General features: G+C 43.5%; 1 protein-coding gene across 1 annotated transcript in view; it reads right to left on the bottom strand.

Annotated features, from left to right (window-relative positions):
- The window catches only part of pcsk2 (proprotein convertase subtilisin/kexin type 2), a gene marked incomplete at both ends in the record, with an annotated part of 26,634 nt that overhangs the window by 807 nt on the left and 5,827 nt on the right, over nt 1-20,000 (bottom strand). Inside the window, 4 exons of the mRNA XM_084462568.1 lie at nt 1,621-1,836; nt 5,470-5,645; nt 12,774-12,862; nt 15,644-15,720. Coding sequence (XP_084318694.1) covers nt 1,621-1,836; nt 5,470-5,645; nt 12,774-12,862; nt 15,644-15,720 — 558 coding nt within the window. The remainder of the gene's footprint in view (nt 1-1,620; nt 1,837-5,469; nt 5,646-12,773; nt 12,863-15,643; nt 15,721-20,000) is intronic.

Raw genomic sequence — 20,000 nt, 5'->3', positions numbered from 1 at the left:
CACAGTAGTAAGAAACAGTTGAATAAGCAACGGGTGTACTTGTCACCCACACAGGAGTAAGAAACAGTTGAATAAGCAACGGGTGGACTTGTCACCCACACAGGAGTAAGAAACAGTTGAATAAGCAACGGGTGGACTTGTCACCCACACAGGAGTAAGAAACAGTTGAATAAGCAACGGGTGGACTTGTCACCCACACAGGAGTAAGAAACAGTTGAATCCCGCAGGGGTGAGCTAGGTCAAACCCGCTGCCGCGAGCCGCCTCTGTCACGCTGTCGTCTTCTTCATGTCGCTCGTTACAAACGCAGACCTTTTTCGGTAACTTTGACCTTTAGACGACGCTGACGTCCACGGATGTTCTTTTAATCTCTCTTTCCCCTCTCTCTTCAACCTCCCGTTCTACTGTCCGTTAGAGCGGGACACATGAGCACCGTGACAGACACGCTTGTTAGGCTGGGCAGACCGGACACTGGGCTGTCTTGGCAGAGCACCTGGGTGACCACCTGATGATCGTTGTCACAGGGGCGGGACGTGGGGTAGCTGAACAATCATAGCCTCCCTCCTCCTCCTCCGGAACCTTCCACTGACGTTTCAACACGGCTGTTACGACTGCTACTCTGCCCCCCCCCCCGTGCGCAGCCCTGGACCTGCGCTGCGGGGGTGACCGGACTCTCCGGAGTTTCCTCTTAACACCTTTCCTGTCTCCCGAGTTGCCAGATGAGTCCAGTACTAACCGTGGTCATAACAGCTGCACCACAGCGTTACAACCTTCCCCACTCTCCCACAGTCTCCTGTTAGTCTAGTCTCCTCTAGTTCTCCTGAACGAAGTGAGAAACGGTTTCAACGTTCGACAGATTTAATAGACTCAGATTCCATCTCTGGCCTTTGTTCAACAAGAGAAAGAGGATAGAATTGTCATTTTGAAAGGCTGAATCAAAGAAAAGAAAGAAAAATAACGGTATTCAAATGTCTGAAAAGTTCACTGGGGTGAGAATATGCATACTGATTAAACCTGAGCTCAATAGAACGGAAAGTTCTAAGAAAGGAAGGATGAATGTAAAATTCTCTGTGTAAGGTTTGACAATGGATAATAAGAGTACACACACAACCACAGGCAGGCACACACACACACAAACACACACACACACACAAACACACACACACACACACACACACACATACTCAGACACACACACACACACATATACTCAGACACACACACACACACACACACGCTCAGACACACAAACACACACACATTCTCAGACACACACACACACACACACTCAGACACACACACACACACACGCTCAGACACACACACACACACACTCAGACACACACACACACACACACGCTCAGACACACAAACACACACACATACTCAGACACACACACACACACACACTCAGACACACACACACACGCTCAGACACACACACTCACACACAAACACACACACACACACAAACACACACACATACTCAGACACACACACACACACACACAAACAAACACACACACACACAAACACACACACACAAACAAACAAACACACACACACACTCACACACACACACACAAACACACACACACACAAACACACACACACACACTCACCACGCCTGCCTCTGGGTTCCTCTTGCGTCCGTTGCTGAAGGTGGAGGCCAGCGTGGAGGAGCAGCTCTCGTCGTACAGCGCCGTGCGCCCGTCGTTGATGGCCGAGTTGATGGAGATGGTCCACATGCTGGAGGCGTAACCGTCGCAGTTACAGTCGTCATAGCTACCGCCGTCTCCCGATGCCCAGACGTAGATGCTGCCTTTCCCTCCTCGGCCCTGAAGGATAGATCAGACCAGCTGGTTCTAATAGCCGCAGTACCAGTACAGCCTGCCTGCTAACTAGGCCAAGTGAAGGCCTTAAAGGGGTAGTTCAGAATGAACTTGAGGACATAGAGCCTCCTTTACGACTTCCCCATAATGTTTTTGATTGATGGAACAATCAATCTGTAGCTCAGTTGGTAGAGCGGGTCGTTCAATGATCCAAGGGTCAGCGGTTCGAATCCCAGCTCCGACCGTCCACATGTCGAAGTGTCCTTGAGCAAGACACCTAACCCCAAATTGCTCCCAATGAGCAGGTTAGCACCTTGCATGGCAGCTACCGCCATTGGTGTGTGAATGTGTGCGTGAATGGGTGAATGAGAGGCCATTGTAAAGCGCTTTGGCCATTGTAAAGCCGCTAAGGTGGAAAAGCGCTATATAAGTGCAGTACATTTACCATTTACCATTTTCAGCACATGCTGTGTCTCGTTCCGCCGTTAGCGGCATGCTAATGCATGCGCAGTCGATCTAAAATGGCTAGCATTCGAAGAAAACTCACTTATACTCCAAACAAGTAAGGTTCACCAGATAAATGAAACTCATCAAAGTCAAACATCCCTTTTAAGTGTGGCCATTGCAACGTGTTGTTTTGTTGATGGTAAAAGAATAGTCCACTCTTCTATTCCTTGTTGTTGTGAAGACAATAGTGCCGACTAGATATCGCTCTGCCTCCCTATTTACAGAAAGAGCCATATAGGTCCAACTTTTGGCTTCAAGTTGGACTTCAAAATGTCATATTTGATTTGGGTGCACTGTGGAGTGTTTAAGTGAGTTTTCTTTGAATGCTAGCCGTTTCTACTGCATTGCGCTAGCATTAGCATACCACTAGTCCAGAACAAGAGACAGCATGGAATCAGCTGAAAATGTTCTCCATCAATCAACAACGTTATGAGGCTCTATGTCCAAAATTCGGAACTACCCCTTTAAGAATAATCGCTGAGGGTACGGGACTCGGCTGTCATCAGGAACCATCTTTCCTCTCTCTCTCTCTCTCTCTCTCTCCCTCTCTCTCTCTCCCTCTCTCCCTCTCTCTCTCTCTCTCATTCTTTCTCTATCTCTCTCTCTCATTCTTTCTCTCTCTATCTCTTTCTCTCTCACTCTCCTACTCTCTTTCCTCTCTCTCTCTCTATCTCTCTCTCATTCTTTCTCTCTCTCTCTTTCTCTCTCTCTCTCTATCTCTCTCTCTCATTCTTTCTCTCTCTATCTCTTTCTCTCTCACTCTCCTACTCTCTTTCCTCTCTCTCTCTCTCTCTCTTTCCTCTCTCTCTCTCTCTCTCTCTCTCTCTCTCTCATTCTTTCTCTCTCTATCTCTTTCCTCTCTCTCTCTCTCATTCTTTCTCTCTCTATCTCTTTCTCTCTCTCTCATTCTTTCTCTCTCTATCTCTTTCTCTCTCACTCTCCTACTCTCTTTCCTAACTCTCTCACTCTCTCTCCTCTCCATCTATCCTACGCTCTCTCTTTCCTACTCCCTGTCTCCTCTCTCTCCTTCTCTCTCTCCTTTCTGTCTCTCCTTCTTCTCTTCCTCCCTTCCTCCCTCCTCACTCCATTTACAGCCGACAGAGTCTGAATGGACAAAGTGGAAACAACATTCCCAGCCTTCTGCTAAACTGACAAACAAACAAGGTGACATGAAACATTTAGCTTCCGACTCCAGCTTAAGATTGATAGTAGCAGCACACAAGACACCTGATCCTCCTCTCTCTCCCTCTCTCTCTCTCCACCTCTCTCGTTCTTTCTCTTTTGCTCTCTCTCCTTCTCTTTCTCTCCTCTCTCTCTCTCCCCCCCCTCTCTCTCTCCCAGGAACAACACACACTCATATTCACCCGAGAGAGAGCTATGTTCTGTACTCCACGCCTATTTCTGTGTCTCTGTTTCCGTGGAACACGGGTGAGATCATCTCAGAACCGGCCTCCCGCCTTGGCCTCGTTCCCCGCGCTACTCACAGACCCGACAGCCTTCCGGAACATTCCCCGTCATTTATTTCCCTCATTCCGCTGCAATTTGGGAAAAACTGTCTCGCTCGGGATGCGAGCTAAGTGGCTCGTTTGGACCGGAGCGATCGGAGCGGGGCAGAGGTCACCGGCGTCCTCGACGGTTGGAGGGAATTAAGAAAACATACGGTGCATCGCTGCTCCGTGGAAAACGTTCAAATTGAACGATTCGCTTCTCGGGTTGGAAAATGGTACTTTTGTTCTGTTGTGGTAAGACATTCGTAGCCTACGCAATGGTTACTATATGTGATAATTAGCTTAGTGGAACAGGGCTTAATTAGTTGTGTTTATATCACAGGGGATTAAAGCAGCCCTGGGTCGATCTGGACACACACTACCTCCCTGCATGTGGCACTATAATTAACCAAGCACATAATTGACACTGGCACCATCAGCGTGTTAACTCTGCGTCCGGGTGTGTGTGTGCGTGTGTGTGTGTGTGTGTGTGTGTCTTGGGGACATAATTGTTATAGCTCCATGCGTACAGTATAATACCACAGGGACAGCCAATGATAGCACAGAGAACAATACGAAAAATAACTGTCAATATAAATATTGCAAATAAATAATGTAGTAGGTCTAGTAGCTATCTACCTTGTTAAAGGACAGGTTCGGAATTTAGCATTATAAGCCATGTTATAAGGTTATTTATGATCATATACAACGGCCGATATCAAAGTTTCGTCAAATGGTGCACTCTCTCTCTCGAGATATCCCTCAAAAACAGCACGAGTCCTCACTAAGACTAGACGAAGGGCACACATCACACCAGCCTTAAAATCACTACACTGGTTACCAGTCAACTCTAGAACAGACTTTAAAATACTACTACTAGTCTATAAATCTCTCCACAGTCACTCACCAGAATATATTTCAGACATGCTTGGCAGGAACATGCCCAACAGACCACTCAGATCCTCAGGTACTGAACTTCTAACAGTTCCAAAAGCCAGGACCCAGAAACACGGAGAGGCAGCTTTTAGTTTCTATGCCCCCAACCTCTGGAACACCCTGCCGGAGTGCCTAACAAGGGCCGAAACAACGGTAGTTAGATGATCTCAAACGTCCGTTTCAGTGCGACTTTAAGGGATTTTATTTCTATGCACATGTATGGATCCATTGAGTGTGTTAGCGGCGACGGGCTATATCTCGAGAGTGCACCGTTTGACGAAACTTTGACTGTCTATGATTGTAAGTAACCTTATAACATGGATGATGTGGCATGTCCGTAGAATATTCTCTCTCCTATGATGCTTTTAGCCTCTCTCACTCTGAAATGTAATTTAATGTAATGTATTTCTTTATAAATGTTCTTAGCCGGTAGACAAACATACTCCTGGAGCTTGCTCGATCGCCTTGTTGAGAGGGGTCAGGGAAGAATTTTTACAGCTCACTTATCTGGCCCCCGGGTGATACTGTTTTTTTGCTTCCCTCTGGATTATGTAGAGAGTGGGTCGTATGCCCACCTCCCTTGTTCTCTGTAAAGCGCATTGTGTTGCCTCTGGGTATGAAATGCGCTATACAAATAAAGCTTTGATTGATTGATTGATAGTAGCTCTCTACTTTGTTGACCCCGTCAGTAAGCCTAGCAGCTCTGTACCTTGTTGACCCCGTCAGCCATGGCCTGCAGCGTGAGCTCGCGGGGGCCGTCCACCGTCTTGCCGTCGTCCGTGGGACCCCAGCTCGCGCTGTAGATGTCAATCACCTGGGGCATGTGACTGATGGACGACGCCTCGATGATGTCAGTCATGAAGGGCTGGTCCAGCATCCGGATACCTGGAGGAGAGGAGAGAGGAGGAGAGGGAGGAGAGCGGAGGAGAGGGAGAGAGGAGCAGAGAGAGAGAAGATGAGAGGAGAGAAGGAGGAGGAGAGGAAAAGAGAGCAAAGGGCAGGAGGTAAGGAGAGGGGAGGAGAGGAGGAGAGGAGGAAAGAGGAGAGGAGAAAAAGATTACTTAAATTACTTAAATTAAGCCCTGACCTGAAAGATTCAGTGTCCAGGTGTTAAACCTCTCTATCAATGTGTTAAACCTCTCTATCAATGTGTTAAACCTCTCTATCAGTGTGTTAAACCCCTCTATCAGTGTTAAACCTCTCTATCAGTGTTTTAAACCTCTTTATCAGTGTGTTAAACCCCTCTATCAGTGTGTTAAACCTCTCTATCAGTGTTAAACCTCTCTATCAGTGTGTTAAACCTCTTTATCAGTGTGTTAAACCCCTCTATCAGTGTTAAACCTCTATCAGTGTGTTAAACCTCTCTATCAGTGTGTTAAACCTCTCTATCAGTGTGTTAAACCTCTCTATCAGTGTGTTAAACCTGTCTATCAGTGTGTTAAACCTCTCTATCAGTGTGTTAAACCTCTCTATCAGTGTGTTAAACCTCTCTATCAGTGTGTTAAACCTCTCTATCAGTGTGTTAAACCTCTCTATCAGTGTGTTAAACCTCTCTATCAATGTGTTAAACATCTCTATCAGTGTGTTAAACCTCTCTATCAGTGTGTTAAACCTCTCTATCAGTGTGTTAAACCTCTCTATCAGTGTGTTAAACCTCTCTATCAGTGTGTTAAACCTCTCTATCAGTGTTAAACCTCTCTATCAGTGTGTTAAACCTCTCTATCAGTGTGTTAAACCCCTCTATCAGTGTTAAACCCCTCTATCAGTGTGTTAAACCCCTCTATCGGTGTGTTAAACCTCTCTATCAGTGTGTTAAACCTCTCTATCAGTGTGTTAAACCTCTCTATCAGTGTGTTAAACCTCTCTATCAGTGTGTTAAACCCCTCTATCAGTGTGTTAAACCTCTCTATCAGTGTGTTAAACCCCTCTATCAGTGTGTTAAACCTCTTTATAAGTGTGTTAAACCTCTATCAGTGTGTTAAACCTCTCTATCAGTGTGTTAAACCTCTCCATCAGTGTGTTAAACCTCTCTATCAGTGTGTTAAACCTCTCTATCAGTGTGTTAAACCCCTCTATCAGTGTTAAACCTCTCTATCAGTGTGTTAAACCTCTCTATCAGTGTGTTAAACCTCTCTATCAGTGTTAAACCTCTCTATCAGTGTGTTAAACCTCTCTATCAGTGTGTTAAACCTCTCTATCAGTGTGTTAAACCTCTCTATCAGTGTGTTAAACCTCTCTATCAGTGTGTTAAACCTCTCTATCAGTGTGTTAAACCTCTCTATCAGTGTGTTAAACCTCTCTATCAGTGTGTTAAACCTCTCTATCAGTGTGTTAAACCTCTCTATCAATGTGTTAAACCTCTCTATCAGTGTGTTAAACCTCTCTATCAGTGTGTTAAACCTCTCAGTGTGTTAAACCTCTCTATCAGTGTGTTAACCCCTCTATCAGTGTGTTAAACCTCTCTATCAGTGTGTTAAACCTCTCTATCAGTGTGTTAAACCTCTCTATCAGTGTGTTAAACCTCTCAGTGTGTTAAACCTCTCTATCAGTGTGTTAAACCTCTCTATCAGTGTGTTAAACCTCTCTATCAGTGTGTTAAACCTCTCTATCAGTGTGTTAAACCTCTCTATCAGTGTGTTAAACCTCTCTATCAGTGTGTTAAACCCCTCTATCAGTGTGTTAAACCTCTCTATCAGGGTGTTAAACCTCTCTATCAGTGTGTTAAACATCTCTATCAGGGTGTTAAACCTCTCTATCAGTGTGTTAAACCCCTCTATCAGTGTGTTAAACCTCTCTATCAGTGTGTTAAACCCCTCTATCAGTGTTAAACCTCTCTATCAGTGTGTTAAACCTCTATCAGTGTGTTAAACCTCTCTATCAGTGTGTTAAACCTCTCTATCAGTGTGTTAAACCTCTCTATCAGTGTGTTAAACCTCTCTATCAGTGTGTTAAACCTCTCTATCAGTGTGTTAAACCCCTCTATCAGTGTGTTAAACCTCTCTATCAGTGTGTTAAACCTCTCTATCAATGTGTTAAACCTCTCTATCAGTGTTAAACCTCTCTATCAGTGTGTTAAACCTCTCTATCAGTGTGTTAAACCTCTCTATCAGTGTGTTAAACCTCTCTATCAGTGTGTTAAACCCCTCTATCGGTGTTAAACCTCTCTATCAGTGTGTTAAACCTCTCTATCGGTGTTAAACCTCTCTATCAGTGTGTTAACCCCTCTATCAGTGTGTTAAACTTCTCTATCAGTGTGTTAAACCTCTCTATCAGTGTGTTAAACCTCTCTATCAGTGTGTTAAACCTCTCTATCAGTGTGTTAAACCTCTCTATCAGTGTGTTAAACCTCTCTATCAGTGTGTTAAACCTCTCTATCAATGTTAAACCTCTCTATCAGTGTTAAACCTCTCTATCAGTGTGTTAAACCTCTCTATCAGTGTGTTGAACCTCTCTATCAGTGTGTTAAACCCCTCTATCAGTGTGTTAAACCTCTCTATCAGTGTGTTAAACCTCTCTATCAATGTTAAACCTCTCTATCAGTGTGTTAAACCTCTCTATCAGTGTTAAACCTCTCTATCAGTGTGTTAAACCTCTCTATCAGTGTGTTAAACCTCTCTATCAGTGTTAAACCTCTCTATCAGTGTGTTAAACCTCTCTATCAGTGTGTTAAACCTCTCTGTCAGTGTGTTAAACCTCTCTATCAGTGTGTTAAACCTCTCTGTCAGTGTGTTAAACCTCTCTATCAGTGTGTTAAACCTCTCTATCAGTGTTAAACCTCTCTATCAGTGTTAAACCCCTCTATCAGTGTGTTAAACCTCTCTATCACTGTGTTAAACCCCTCTATCAGTGTGTTAAACCTCTCTATCAGTGTGTTAAACCCCTCTATCAGTGTGTTAAACCTCTCTATCAGTGTTAAACCTCTCTATCAGTGTGTTAAACCTCTCTATCAGTGTGTTAAACCTCTCTATCAGTGTGTTAAACCTCTTTATCAGTGTGTTAAACCTCTCTATCAGTGTGTTAAACCTCTCTATCAGTGTGTTAAACCCCTCTATCAGTGTGTTAAACCTCTCTATCAGTGTTTAACCTCTCTATCAGTGTGTTAAACCTCTCTATCAGTGTGTTAAACCTCTCTATCAGTGTGTTAAACCCCTCTATCAGTGTTAAACCTCTCTATCAGTGTGTTAAACCTCTCTATCAGTGTGTTAAACCCCTCTATCAGTGTTAAACCTCTCTATCAGTGTGTTAAACCTCTATCAGTGTGTTAAACCTCTCTATCAGTGTGTTAAACCTCTCTATCAGTGTGTTAAACCTCTCTATCAGTGTGTTAAACCTCTCTATCAGTGTGTTAAACCTCTCTATCAGTGTGTTAAACCCCTCTATCAGTGTGTTAAACCTCTCTATCAGTGTGTTAAACCTCTCTATCAATGTGTTAAACCTCTCTATCAGTGTTAAACCTCTCTATCAGTGTGTTAAACCTCTCTATCAGTGTGTTAAACCTCTCTATCAGTGTGTTAAACCTCTCTATCAGTGTGTTAAACCCCTCTATCGGTGTTAAACCTCTCTATCAGTGTGTTAAACCTCTCTATCGGTGTTAAACCTCTCTATCAGTGTGTTAACCCCTCTATCAGTGTGTTAAACTTCTCTATCAGTGTGTTAAACCTCTCTATCAGTGTGTTAAACCTCTCTATCAGTGTGTTAAACCTCTCTATCAGTGTGTTAAACCTCTCTATCAGTGTGTTAAACCTCTCTATCAATGTTAAACCTCTCTATCAGTGTTAAACCTCTCTATCAGTGTGTTAAACCCCTCTATCAGTGTGTTAAACCTTTCTATCAGTGTGTTAAACCCCTCTATCAGTGTGTTAAACCTCTCTATCAGTGTTAAACCTCTCTATCAGTGTGTTAAACCTCTCTATCAGTGTGTTGAACCTCTCTATCAGTGTGTTAAACCCCTCTATCAGTGTGTTAAACCTCTCTATCAGTGTGTTAAACCTCTCTATCAGTGTGTTAAACCTCTCTATCAATGTTAAACCTCTCTATCAGTGTGTTAAACCTCTCTATCAGTGTTAAACCTCTCTATCAGTGTGTTAAACCTCTCTATCAGTGTGTTAAACCTCTCTATCAGTGTGTTAAACCTCTCTATCAGTGTTAAACCTCTCTATCAGTGTGTTAAACCTCTCTATCAGTGTGTTAAACCTCTCTATCAGTGTGTTAAACCTCTCTATCAGTGTGTTAAACCTCTCTATCAGTGTGTTAAACCTCTCTGTCAGTGTGTTAAACCTCTCTATCAGTGTGTTAAACCTCTCTATCAGTGTTAAACCTCTCTATCAGTGTTAAACCCCTCTATCAGTGTGTTAAACCTCTCTATCACTGTGTTAAACCCCTCTATCAGTGTGTTAAACCTCTCTATCAGTGTGTTAAACCCCTCTATCAGTGTGTTAAACCTCTCTATCAGTGTTAAACCTCTCTATCAGTGTGTTAAACCTCTCTATCAGTGTGTTAAACCTCTCTATCAGTGTGTTAAACCTCTTTATCAGTGTGTTAAACCTCTCTATCAGTGTGTTAAACCTCTCTATCAGTGTGTTAAACCTCTCTATCAGTGTGTTAAACCCCTCTATCAGTGTTAAACCTCTCTATCAGTGTGTTAAACCTCTCTATCAGTGTGTTAAACCTCTCTATCAGTGTGTTAAACCCCTCTATCAGTGTTAAACCTCTCTATCAGTGTGTTAAACCTCTCTATCAGTGTGTTAAACCTCTCTATCAGTGTGTTAAACCCCTCTATCAGTGTGTTAAACCTCTCTATCAGTGTGTTAAACCTCTCTATCAGTGTGTTAAACCTCTCTATCAGTGTGTTAAACCTCTCTATCGGTGTGTTAAACCTCTCTATCAGTGTGTTAAACCTCTCTATCAGTGTGTTAAACCTCTCTATCAGTGTGTTAAACCTCTCTATCAGTGTTAAACCTCTCTATCAGTGTGTTAAACCTCTCTATCAGTGTGTTAAACCTCTCCATCAGTGTGTTAAACCTCTCTATCAGTGTGTTAAACCTCTCTATCTGTGTTAAACCTCTCTATCAGTGTGTTAAACCTCTCTATCAGTCTCTCTATCAGTGTGTTAAACCTCTCTATCAGTGTGTTAAACCTCTCTATCAGTGTGTTAAACCCCTCTATCAGTGTGTTAAACCTCTCTATCAGTGTGTTAAACCTCTCTATCAGTGTTAAACCTCTCTATCAGTGTGTTAAACCCCTCTATCAGTGTGTTAAACCTCTATCAGTGTGTTAAACCTCTCTATCAGTGTGTTAAACCTCTATCAGTGTTAAACCTCTCTATCAGTGTGTTAAACCTCTCTATCAGTGTGTTAAACCTCTCTATCAGTGTGTTAAACCTCTCTATCAGTGTGTTAAACCCCTCTATCAGTGTTAAACCTCTCTATCAGTGTGTTAAACCTCTCTATCAGTGTGTTAAACCTCTCTATCAGTGTGTTAAACCTCTTTATCAGTGTGTTAAACCTCTCTATCAGTGTGTAAAACCTCTCTATCAGTGTTAAACCTCTCTATCAATGTGTTAAACCCCTCTATCAGTGTGTTAAACCCCTCTATCAGTGTGTTAAACCCCTCTATCAGTGTGTTAAACCTCTCTATCAGTGTGTTAAACCTCTCTATCAATGTGTTAAACCTCTCTATCATTGTGTTAAACCTCTCTATCAGTGTGTTAAACCTCTCTATCAGTGTGTTAAACCTCTCTATCAGTGTGTTAAACCCCTCTATCAGTGTGTTAAACCTCTCTATCAGTGTGTTAAACCTCTCTATCAGTGTTAAACCTCTCCATCAGTGTGTTAAACCTCTCCATCAGTGTGTTAAACCTCTCTATCAGTGTGGTAAACCTCTCTATCAGTGTGTTAAACCTCTCTATCAGTGTGTTAAACCTCTATATCAGTGTGTTAAACCTCTCTATCAGTGTGTTAAACCCCTCTATCAGTGTGTTAAACCTCTATATCAGTGTGTTAAACCTCTCTATCAGTGTGTTAAACCTCTTTATCAGTGTGTTAAACATCTCTATCAGTGTGTTAAACCTCTCTATCAGAAAAAGATTACTTAACTTACTTAAATTAAGCGTTAATAATTAATCAGTGTGTTAAACCTCTCTATCAGTGTTAAACCCCTCTATCAGTGTGTTAAACCTCTCTATCAGTGTGTTAAACCTCTATCAGTGTGTTAAACCTCTCTATCAGTGTGTTAAACCTCTCTATCAGTGTGTTAAACCTCTCTATCAGTGTGTTAAACCTCTATCAGTGTGTTAAACCTCTCTATCAGTGTGTTAAACCTCTCTATCGGTGTTAAACCTCTCTATCAGTGTGTTAAACCTCTCTATCAGTGTGTTAAACCCCTCTATCAGTGTGTTAAACCTCTCTATCAGTGTGTTAAACCTCTCTATCAGTGTGTTAAACCACTCTATCAGTGTGTTAAACCTCTCTATCAGTGTGTTAAACCTCTCCATCAGTGTGAAACCTTTCTATCTATATAAATGCAAGGGTCTCTCTCCAATGAGAATACTATTGTTTATATATATTGACAGGAGGTAAACAATACAGCTGTTCAAAGCCATATAGAGCAATCAAAGCCAGATCGTTGGACAGGAACGAATCCGACAGTCAATAACTGTTAGTTGTTTTCTTTCCTTCTCTGTCTCGCCTGCTTCACCTGGAGGTCAAATCAATTGTTTGCGGAAACATGGAACTGTCTCAATTGATGCTGTCTGCCGGGCTCTCACTTCGACTTTTGGGTTACCTCAGAGGGCTCGTATAATCCATGATGTTGCCGTGTGTATTTCAGTGGTCAACTCAGCGCTAAGAATCAGTAAATCGCTGAGCAAGCTGTTCCAAAAACCATAGATTTCCATTACTGTAATCTAATGACTGGTATTGCTAGCGTTACTATTCCCTGACTGCTCTTATCACTGGAATGAGAGCGTATTTCTGCGCTGTTCGAGGACGCTGCGCGTCAAAAGCGGGCACGTACCTGCCACCTTCGAGTTGTAGGCCACGCCCACCCCGCAGATGTTGTTGTTGGCGGCGGCGGACACCTCGCCCGCACACCTGGTCCCGTGGCTGGGGAGACACACAGGGGGGAACCCCTTAGAACCAACCGAAGGAACCAATGGTTCTATGAGACTTATGGAGGGTGAGGTTTTGTTCCTGGAACGTCGGTTCAGCTTTTAATTCAGGTCACCTGGATTACCGAGTCTACATTACATTACAGTCATTTAGCAGACGCTTTTATCCAAAGCGACTAACAATAATTGCATTTAACGTAGGAAGAGCCAATGTACTACTACTTGCCAGAACTCACAAGTGCATCTTCTCTCTAAAACAAGTGACTAAGAGCATAATCTAGTGCTGAAGGCAAAGTGCAAGAATAGCAATCTAAAGTACAGTGCAATATAATATAATACAATAAAATACAATAAGTGCTTAGGGCGGGAGGATTGTTGATTGTTGCTGGCAATTCCAAAGTCCCCCTGTCACCACTTGTAGGATAGATGAGGTCAGAGGGGTTACGGAGTCTGGGGGTGACCCAGTGTCTGCGTGACCCCAGGAGAGGGAACACAAGAGGAATAGGATGCAAACACATAATGGTAACAAAACAGGTACAGAGGTAAATTTAGACGTACTACCTTCCTGGCAGTCTTACTTGACAAAGAAATTGCCAGAAATCGATGGACATTAGCATGAGCCAATCCGTCATTGTGAGATCTGGAAAACATTAGCTTTAAGAGCACGCTGGACACTGGACACCCAACACATTCATCCATTTTGGATGAAATGCATGGATGAAATCATCCATTTATAAACAAATGGTTTACTTTGCATGTGGTGTTAATTTGTAAGATGCATGAAGAATTATAACGTGTGTGTGTGTGTGTGTGTGTGTGTGTGTGTGTGTGTGTGTGCGTGTGTGTGTGCCTGCCTATGTACAGTATTTCTGGTCTTTCCAACCGGGCAAATGCAGCAAGCTCTCCCAGCATGCATTGCTACAGACAGGCAGCTATTTATAAACAACCAGCTGCCTAGCGAGTCGTGCTCAGCACCGAGACGGCAGCAGCAACGCTACGACCGCCATGACCACTCACACACACACACACACGCATGGACCCACACACACACATACACACATACACACACACATACAATCCGTCGTTCCACTCAATCACACACACTGTCTTAACAGTGAGGGTTGGTGGAGGAGAGGAGGAGCGGAGGTCCATGCAGTCAGTGCAGAATAGAGAGAGAGAGAGAGAGAGAGAGAGAGGGAGAGAGAGAGAGAGAGAGTATTGACCATGGTAATCTAAAACTTTGTGTCTTAGTCAAGTTGTGTCAGGAGTCAAAGGCTGTTATTCTGATGAACCTGGTTTTGTCGGGTAAAGTTGTTTTCTCTGCTTATTCTTGTAGTTTGGGGGTTCCTCTTCAAAACACAGCAGGGTGCCTGGTGATATCCCTGGAGTATTTTCAGATATGAACCCCTTTATGCCCAAAATCCCCCAAAAATACGGATTTAACCAGGCCAGGTCAAGCCTGGCTTATGTGCATGGCTGGCTTGTTTCTGTTCAGGACTGGTAGGACGGAAGCTAGTCATGCCACTGAAATAGCTGTGAATTGAAATGATATGAAATAATGTCTGATAAATTAAGATAGGTCTTGTCGCCTGGACACATCAGTTCCAATGCTTCCAATGCTAATCCAGCACAATAACAGCGGGATAGCCAGTTAGCTCATGAGCTCACAACAACTAGCAGCAGCTTCCATAACATTCATGGTAGCGGTCAGTGGCTAAAGCAGTTACACTGATGATTCCTGTAATGTTAGCTATTTTGCTGCAATTGGTACAGCTTCTGTCTCACCCCTTTATGTTAGTGCGTGTTTTTCTAAATGTTAGGATTCTGATAGGTTAGTAATAGGGTTAGGTGCATTGTGGGTACAGTTCTCTTTAGTTTTAGCTGTTACTGTATATTCACAACATAGATCAGATGACTCGTATTTAGGCATTTAGATCATGTTGTATAGATAAGAAATATTATACAACGGTATACTGTAGATCCGGTCCATTGTCTCTATTGGTCGGTTTGCATTCCAGCCGTGGCGATAACCACGATATCCCCACGCTAAAATGCAATGTTCGGACATCTTTTAATATCAATCCACCTCTTATTAGTAGTCTATAGATCAATGTTTACAAAAATGTCCTGTAGCATTGTCGTTGCCTGGCAACGTTCCCTTTTTCAGCGGAAGTATCCGCAAATGATTAACAAATAGTTGCATTAAAAATACATTTATTTAAAGTTCGTATTGTCTTTCTTTTTGAAATATGTACGGATAAATGTGGCAACCGTTGTTTAAAAGCATTATGGAACTCGAAGCCGTGGGATGTCACGGATATCAGCACGGCTAGCGGGGTGTAACGGCACTCCGCTGCGCGTCGTGACTAACCACTCCCGCTAGCTGTGCCGATATCCGTGACATCCCACTGCTTCTCGTTCCGTAATGCTATAGTGTAGATAGAAAACGGGTATTGCTTGATAAAATGTCAACTGTGCTAGCGCTCACAGCCTCACACAGTTGCTTACACCGTGGTTATTACAGTCCACACTGGTAGGAACGACTGGCTGGCATGTCTGATCTGGAGTCATGTACAGTATGGATCAGGGAGCCTCAGATATATATATAGTCCTCAACACTACAGCTGGAACTCGTGAGGAGAAAATCCATACGAAAACTAACCAGGAGACCTGCCAAACCCCGTGGCAGCCACAAAGAACAGAGGCATCTCTCTCTCTCTCTCTCTCTCTCTCTCACACACCAATAACCCCCCCCCCAAAGACACACACACACTACCTGTTAAACCAGTCATCCGTGTAGCGGGGGTAAGGGTACGGGTCGTTGCTGCTGAAGTCATAGCTGGCCTCCGCATTCTGTAAGAAGACAAAAAAAACACAGAAGAAACACTCTTACTAAGGAGAAGACGGAAGAGAGGAGGAGGGAGGAGAGGGGAGGGGAGGGAGGGAGGGGAGGGAGGGAGGGAAGCAGAGGTGTAGCATGGATGCTATTGGTAGACTTGTAGCACGGATGCTATTAGTAGACTTGTAGCACGGATGCTATTGGTAGACTTGTAGCACGGATGCTATTAGTAGACTTGTAGCACGGATGCTATTGGTAGACTTGTAGCACGGATGCTATTAGTAGGCTTGTAGCATGGATGCTATTGGTAGACTTGTAGAACAGATTCTATTGGTAGACTTGTAGCACGGATTCTATTGGTAGACTTGTAGCACGGATGCTATTGGTAGACTTGTAGCACGGATGCTATTAGTAGACTTGTAGCACGGATGCTATTAGTAGACTTGTAGCACGGATGCTATTAGTAGACTTGTAGCACGGATGCTATTAGTAGACTTGTAGCACGGATGCTATTAGTAGACTTGTAGCACGGATGCTATTAGTAGACTTGTAGCACGGATGCTATTGGTAGACTTGTAGCACGGATGCTATTAGTAGACTTGTAGCACGGATGCTATTGGTAGACTTGTAGCACGGATGCTATTGGTAGACTTGTAGCACGGATGCTATTGGTAGACTTGTAGCACGGATGCTATTAGTAGACTTGTAGCACGGATGCTATTAGTAGACTTGTAGCACGGATGCCATTGGTAGGCTTGTAGCATGGATGCTATTGGTAGACTTGTAGCACGGATGCTATTAGTAGACTTGTAGCACGGATGCTATTAGTAGACTTGTAGCACGGATGCTATTAGTAGACTTGTAGCACGGATGCTATTGGTAGACTTGTAGCACGGATTCTATTGGTAGACTTGTAGCACGGATGCTATTAGTAGACTTGTAGCACGGATGCTATTAGTAGACTTGTAGCACGGATGCTATTAGTAGACTTGTAGCACGGATGCTATTGGTAGACTTGTAGCATGGATGCTATTAGTAGACTTGTAGAACAGATTCTATTGGTAGACTTGTAGCACGGATTCTATTGGTAGACTTGTAGCACGGATGCTATTGGTAGACTTGTAGCACGGATGCTATTAGTAGACTTGTAGCACGGATGCTATTAGTAGACTTGTAGCACGGATGCTATTAGTAGACTTGTAGCACGGATGCTATTAGTAGACTTGTAGCACGGATGCTATTAGTAGACTTGTAGCACGGATACTATTGGTAGACTTTTAGCACGGATGCTATTAGTAGGCTTGTAGCATGGATGCTATTGGTAGACTTGTAGCACGGATGCTATTGGTAGACTTGTAGCATGGATGCTATTGGTAGACTTGTAGCACGGATGCTATTAGTAGACTTGTAGCACGGATGCTATTGGTAGACTTGTAGCACGGATGCTATTGGTAGACTTGTAGCACGGATGCTATTAGTAGACTTGTAGCACGGATGCTATTAGTAGACTTGTAGCACGGATGCTATTGGTAGACTTGTAGCACGGATGCTATTAGTAGACTTGTAGCACGGATGCTATTAGTAGACTCGTAGCACGGATGCTATTAGTAGACTTGTAGCACGGATGCTATTAGTAGACTCGTAGCACGGATGCTATTGGTAGACTTGTAGCACGGATGCTATTGGTAGACTTGTAGCACGGATGCTATTAGTAGACTTGTAGCACGGATGCTATTAGTAGACTTGTAGCACGGATGCTATTAGTAGACTTGTAGCACGGATGCTATTGGTAGACTTGTAGCACGGATGCTATTGGTAGACTTGTAGCACGGATGCTATTGGTAGACTTGTAGCACGGATGCTATTGGTAGACTTGTAGCACGGATGCTATTAGTAGACTTGTAGCACGGATGCTATTAGTAGACTTGTAGCACGGATGCTATTGGTAGACTTGTAGCACGGATGCTATTAGTAGACTTGTAGCACGGATGCTATTGGTAGACTTGTAGCACGGATGCTATTGGTAGACTTGTAGCACGGATGCTATTAGTAGACTTGTAGCACGGATGCTATTAGTAGACTTGTAGCACGGATGCTATTGGTAGACTTGTAGCACGGATGCTATTAGTAGACTTGTAGCACGGATGCTATTGGTAGACTTGTAGCACGGATGCTATTGGTAGACTTGTAGCACGGATGCTATTGGTAGACTTGTAGCACGGATGCTATTGGTAGACTTGTAGCACGGATGCTATTAGTAGACTTGTAGCACGAATGCTATTAGTAGACTTGTAACACGGATGCTATTAGTAGACTTGTAGCACGGATGCTATTGGTAGACTTGTAGCACGGATGCTATTGGTAGAATTGTAGCACGGATGCTATTAGTAGACTTGTAGCACGGATGCTATTAGTAGACTTGTAGCACGGATGCTATTAGTAGACTTGTAGCACGGATGCTATTAGTAGACTTGTAGCACGGATGCTATTAGTAGACTTGTAGCACGGATGCTATTAGTAGACTTGTAGCACGGATGCTATTAGTAGACTTGTAGCACGGATGCTATTAGTAGACTTGTAGCACGGATGCCATTGGTAGGCTTGTAGCACGGATGCTATTGGTAGACTTGTAGCACGGATGCTATTAGTAGACTTGTAGCACGGATGCTATTAGTAGACTTGTAGCACGGATGCTATTAGTAGACTTGTAGCACGGATGCTATTGGTAGACTTGTAGCACGGATTCTATTGGTAGACTTGTAGCACGGATGCTATTAGTAGACTTGTAGCACGGATGCTATTAGTAGACTTGTAGCACGGATGCTATTAGTAGACTTGTAGCACGGATGCTATTAGTAGACTTGTAGCACGGATGCTATTGGTAGACTTGTAGCACGGATTCTATTGGTAGACTTGTAGCACGGATGCTATTAGTAGACTTGTAGCACGGATGCTATTAGTAGACTTGTAGCACGGATGCTATTAGTAGACTTGTAGCACGGATGCTATTGGTAGACTTGTAGCATGGATGCTATTAGTAGACTTGTAGAACAGATTCTATTGGTAGACTTGTAGCACGGATTCTATTGGTAGACTTGTAGCACGGATGCTATTGGTAGACTTGTAGCACGGATGCTATTAGTAGACTTGTAGCACGGATGCTATTAGTAGACTTGTAGCACGGATGCTATTAGTAGACTTGTAGCACGGATGCTATTAGTAGACTTGTAGCACGGATGCTATTAGTAGACTTGTAGCACGGATACTATTGGTAGACTTTTAGCACGGATGCTATTAGTAGGCTTGTAGCATGGATGCTATTGGTAGACTTGTAGCACGGATGCTATTGGTAGACTTGTAGCATGGATGCTATTGGTAGACTTGTAGCACGGATGCTATTAGTAGACTTGTAGCACGGATGCTATTGGTAGACTTGTAGCACGGATGCTATTGGTAGACTTGTAGCACGGATGCTATTAGTAGACTTGTAGCACGGATGCTATTAGTAGACTTGTAGCACGGATGCTATTAGTAGACTTGTAGCACGGATGCTATTGGTAGACTTGTAGCACAGATGCTATTGGTAGACTTGTAGCACGGATGCTATTGGTAGACTTGTAGCACAGATGCTATTGGTAGACTTGTAGCACGGATGCTATTGGTAGACTTGTAGCATGGATGCTATTAGTAGACTTGTAGCACGGATGCGATTAGTAGACTTGTAGCACGGATGCTATTGGTAGACTTGTAGCACGGATGCTATTAGTAGACTTGTAGCACGGATGCTATTGGTAGGCTTGTAGCACGGATGCTATTTGTAGACTTGTAGCACGGATGCTATTGGTAGACTTGTAGCACGGATGCGATTAGTAGACTTGTAGCGCCGATGCTATTGGTAGACTTGTAGCACGGATGCTATTAGTAGACTTGTAGCACGGATGCTATTGGTAGGCTTGTAGCACGGATGCTATTGGTAGACTTGTAGCACGGATGCTATTGGTAGGCTTGTAGCACGGATGCTATTGGTAGACTTGTAGCACGGATGCTATTGGTAGACTTGTAGCACAGATGCTATTGGTAGACTTGTAGCACGGATGCTATTGGTAGACTTGTAGCACGGATGCTATTAGTAGACTTGTAGCACGGATGCTATTAGTAGACTTGTAGCACGGATGCTATTAGTAGACTTGTAGCACAGATGCTATTAGTAGACTTGTAGCACGGATGCTATTGGTAGACTTGTAGCACAGATGCTATTAGTAGACTTGTAGCACGGATGACCCTCTCTCATCCT

Source organism: Borostomias antarcticus (genome assembly GCF_949987555.1).
Source record: "Borostomias antarcticus genome assembly, contig: scaffold_458, whole genome shotgun sequence".
In the NCBI taxonomy this organism is placed as follows: domain Eukaryota; kingdom Metazoa; phylum Chordata; class Actinopteri; order Stomiiformes; family Stomiidae; genus Borostomias; species Borostomias antarcticus.
This window is presented reverse-complemented; position numbering and strand designations above follow the sequence as displayed.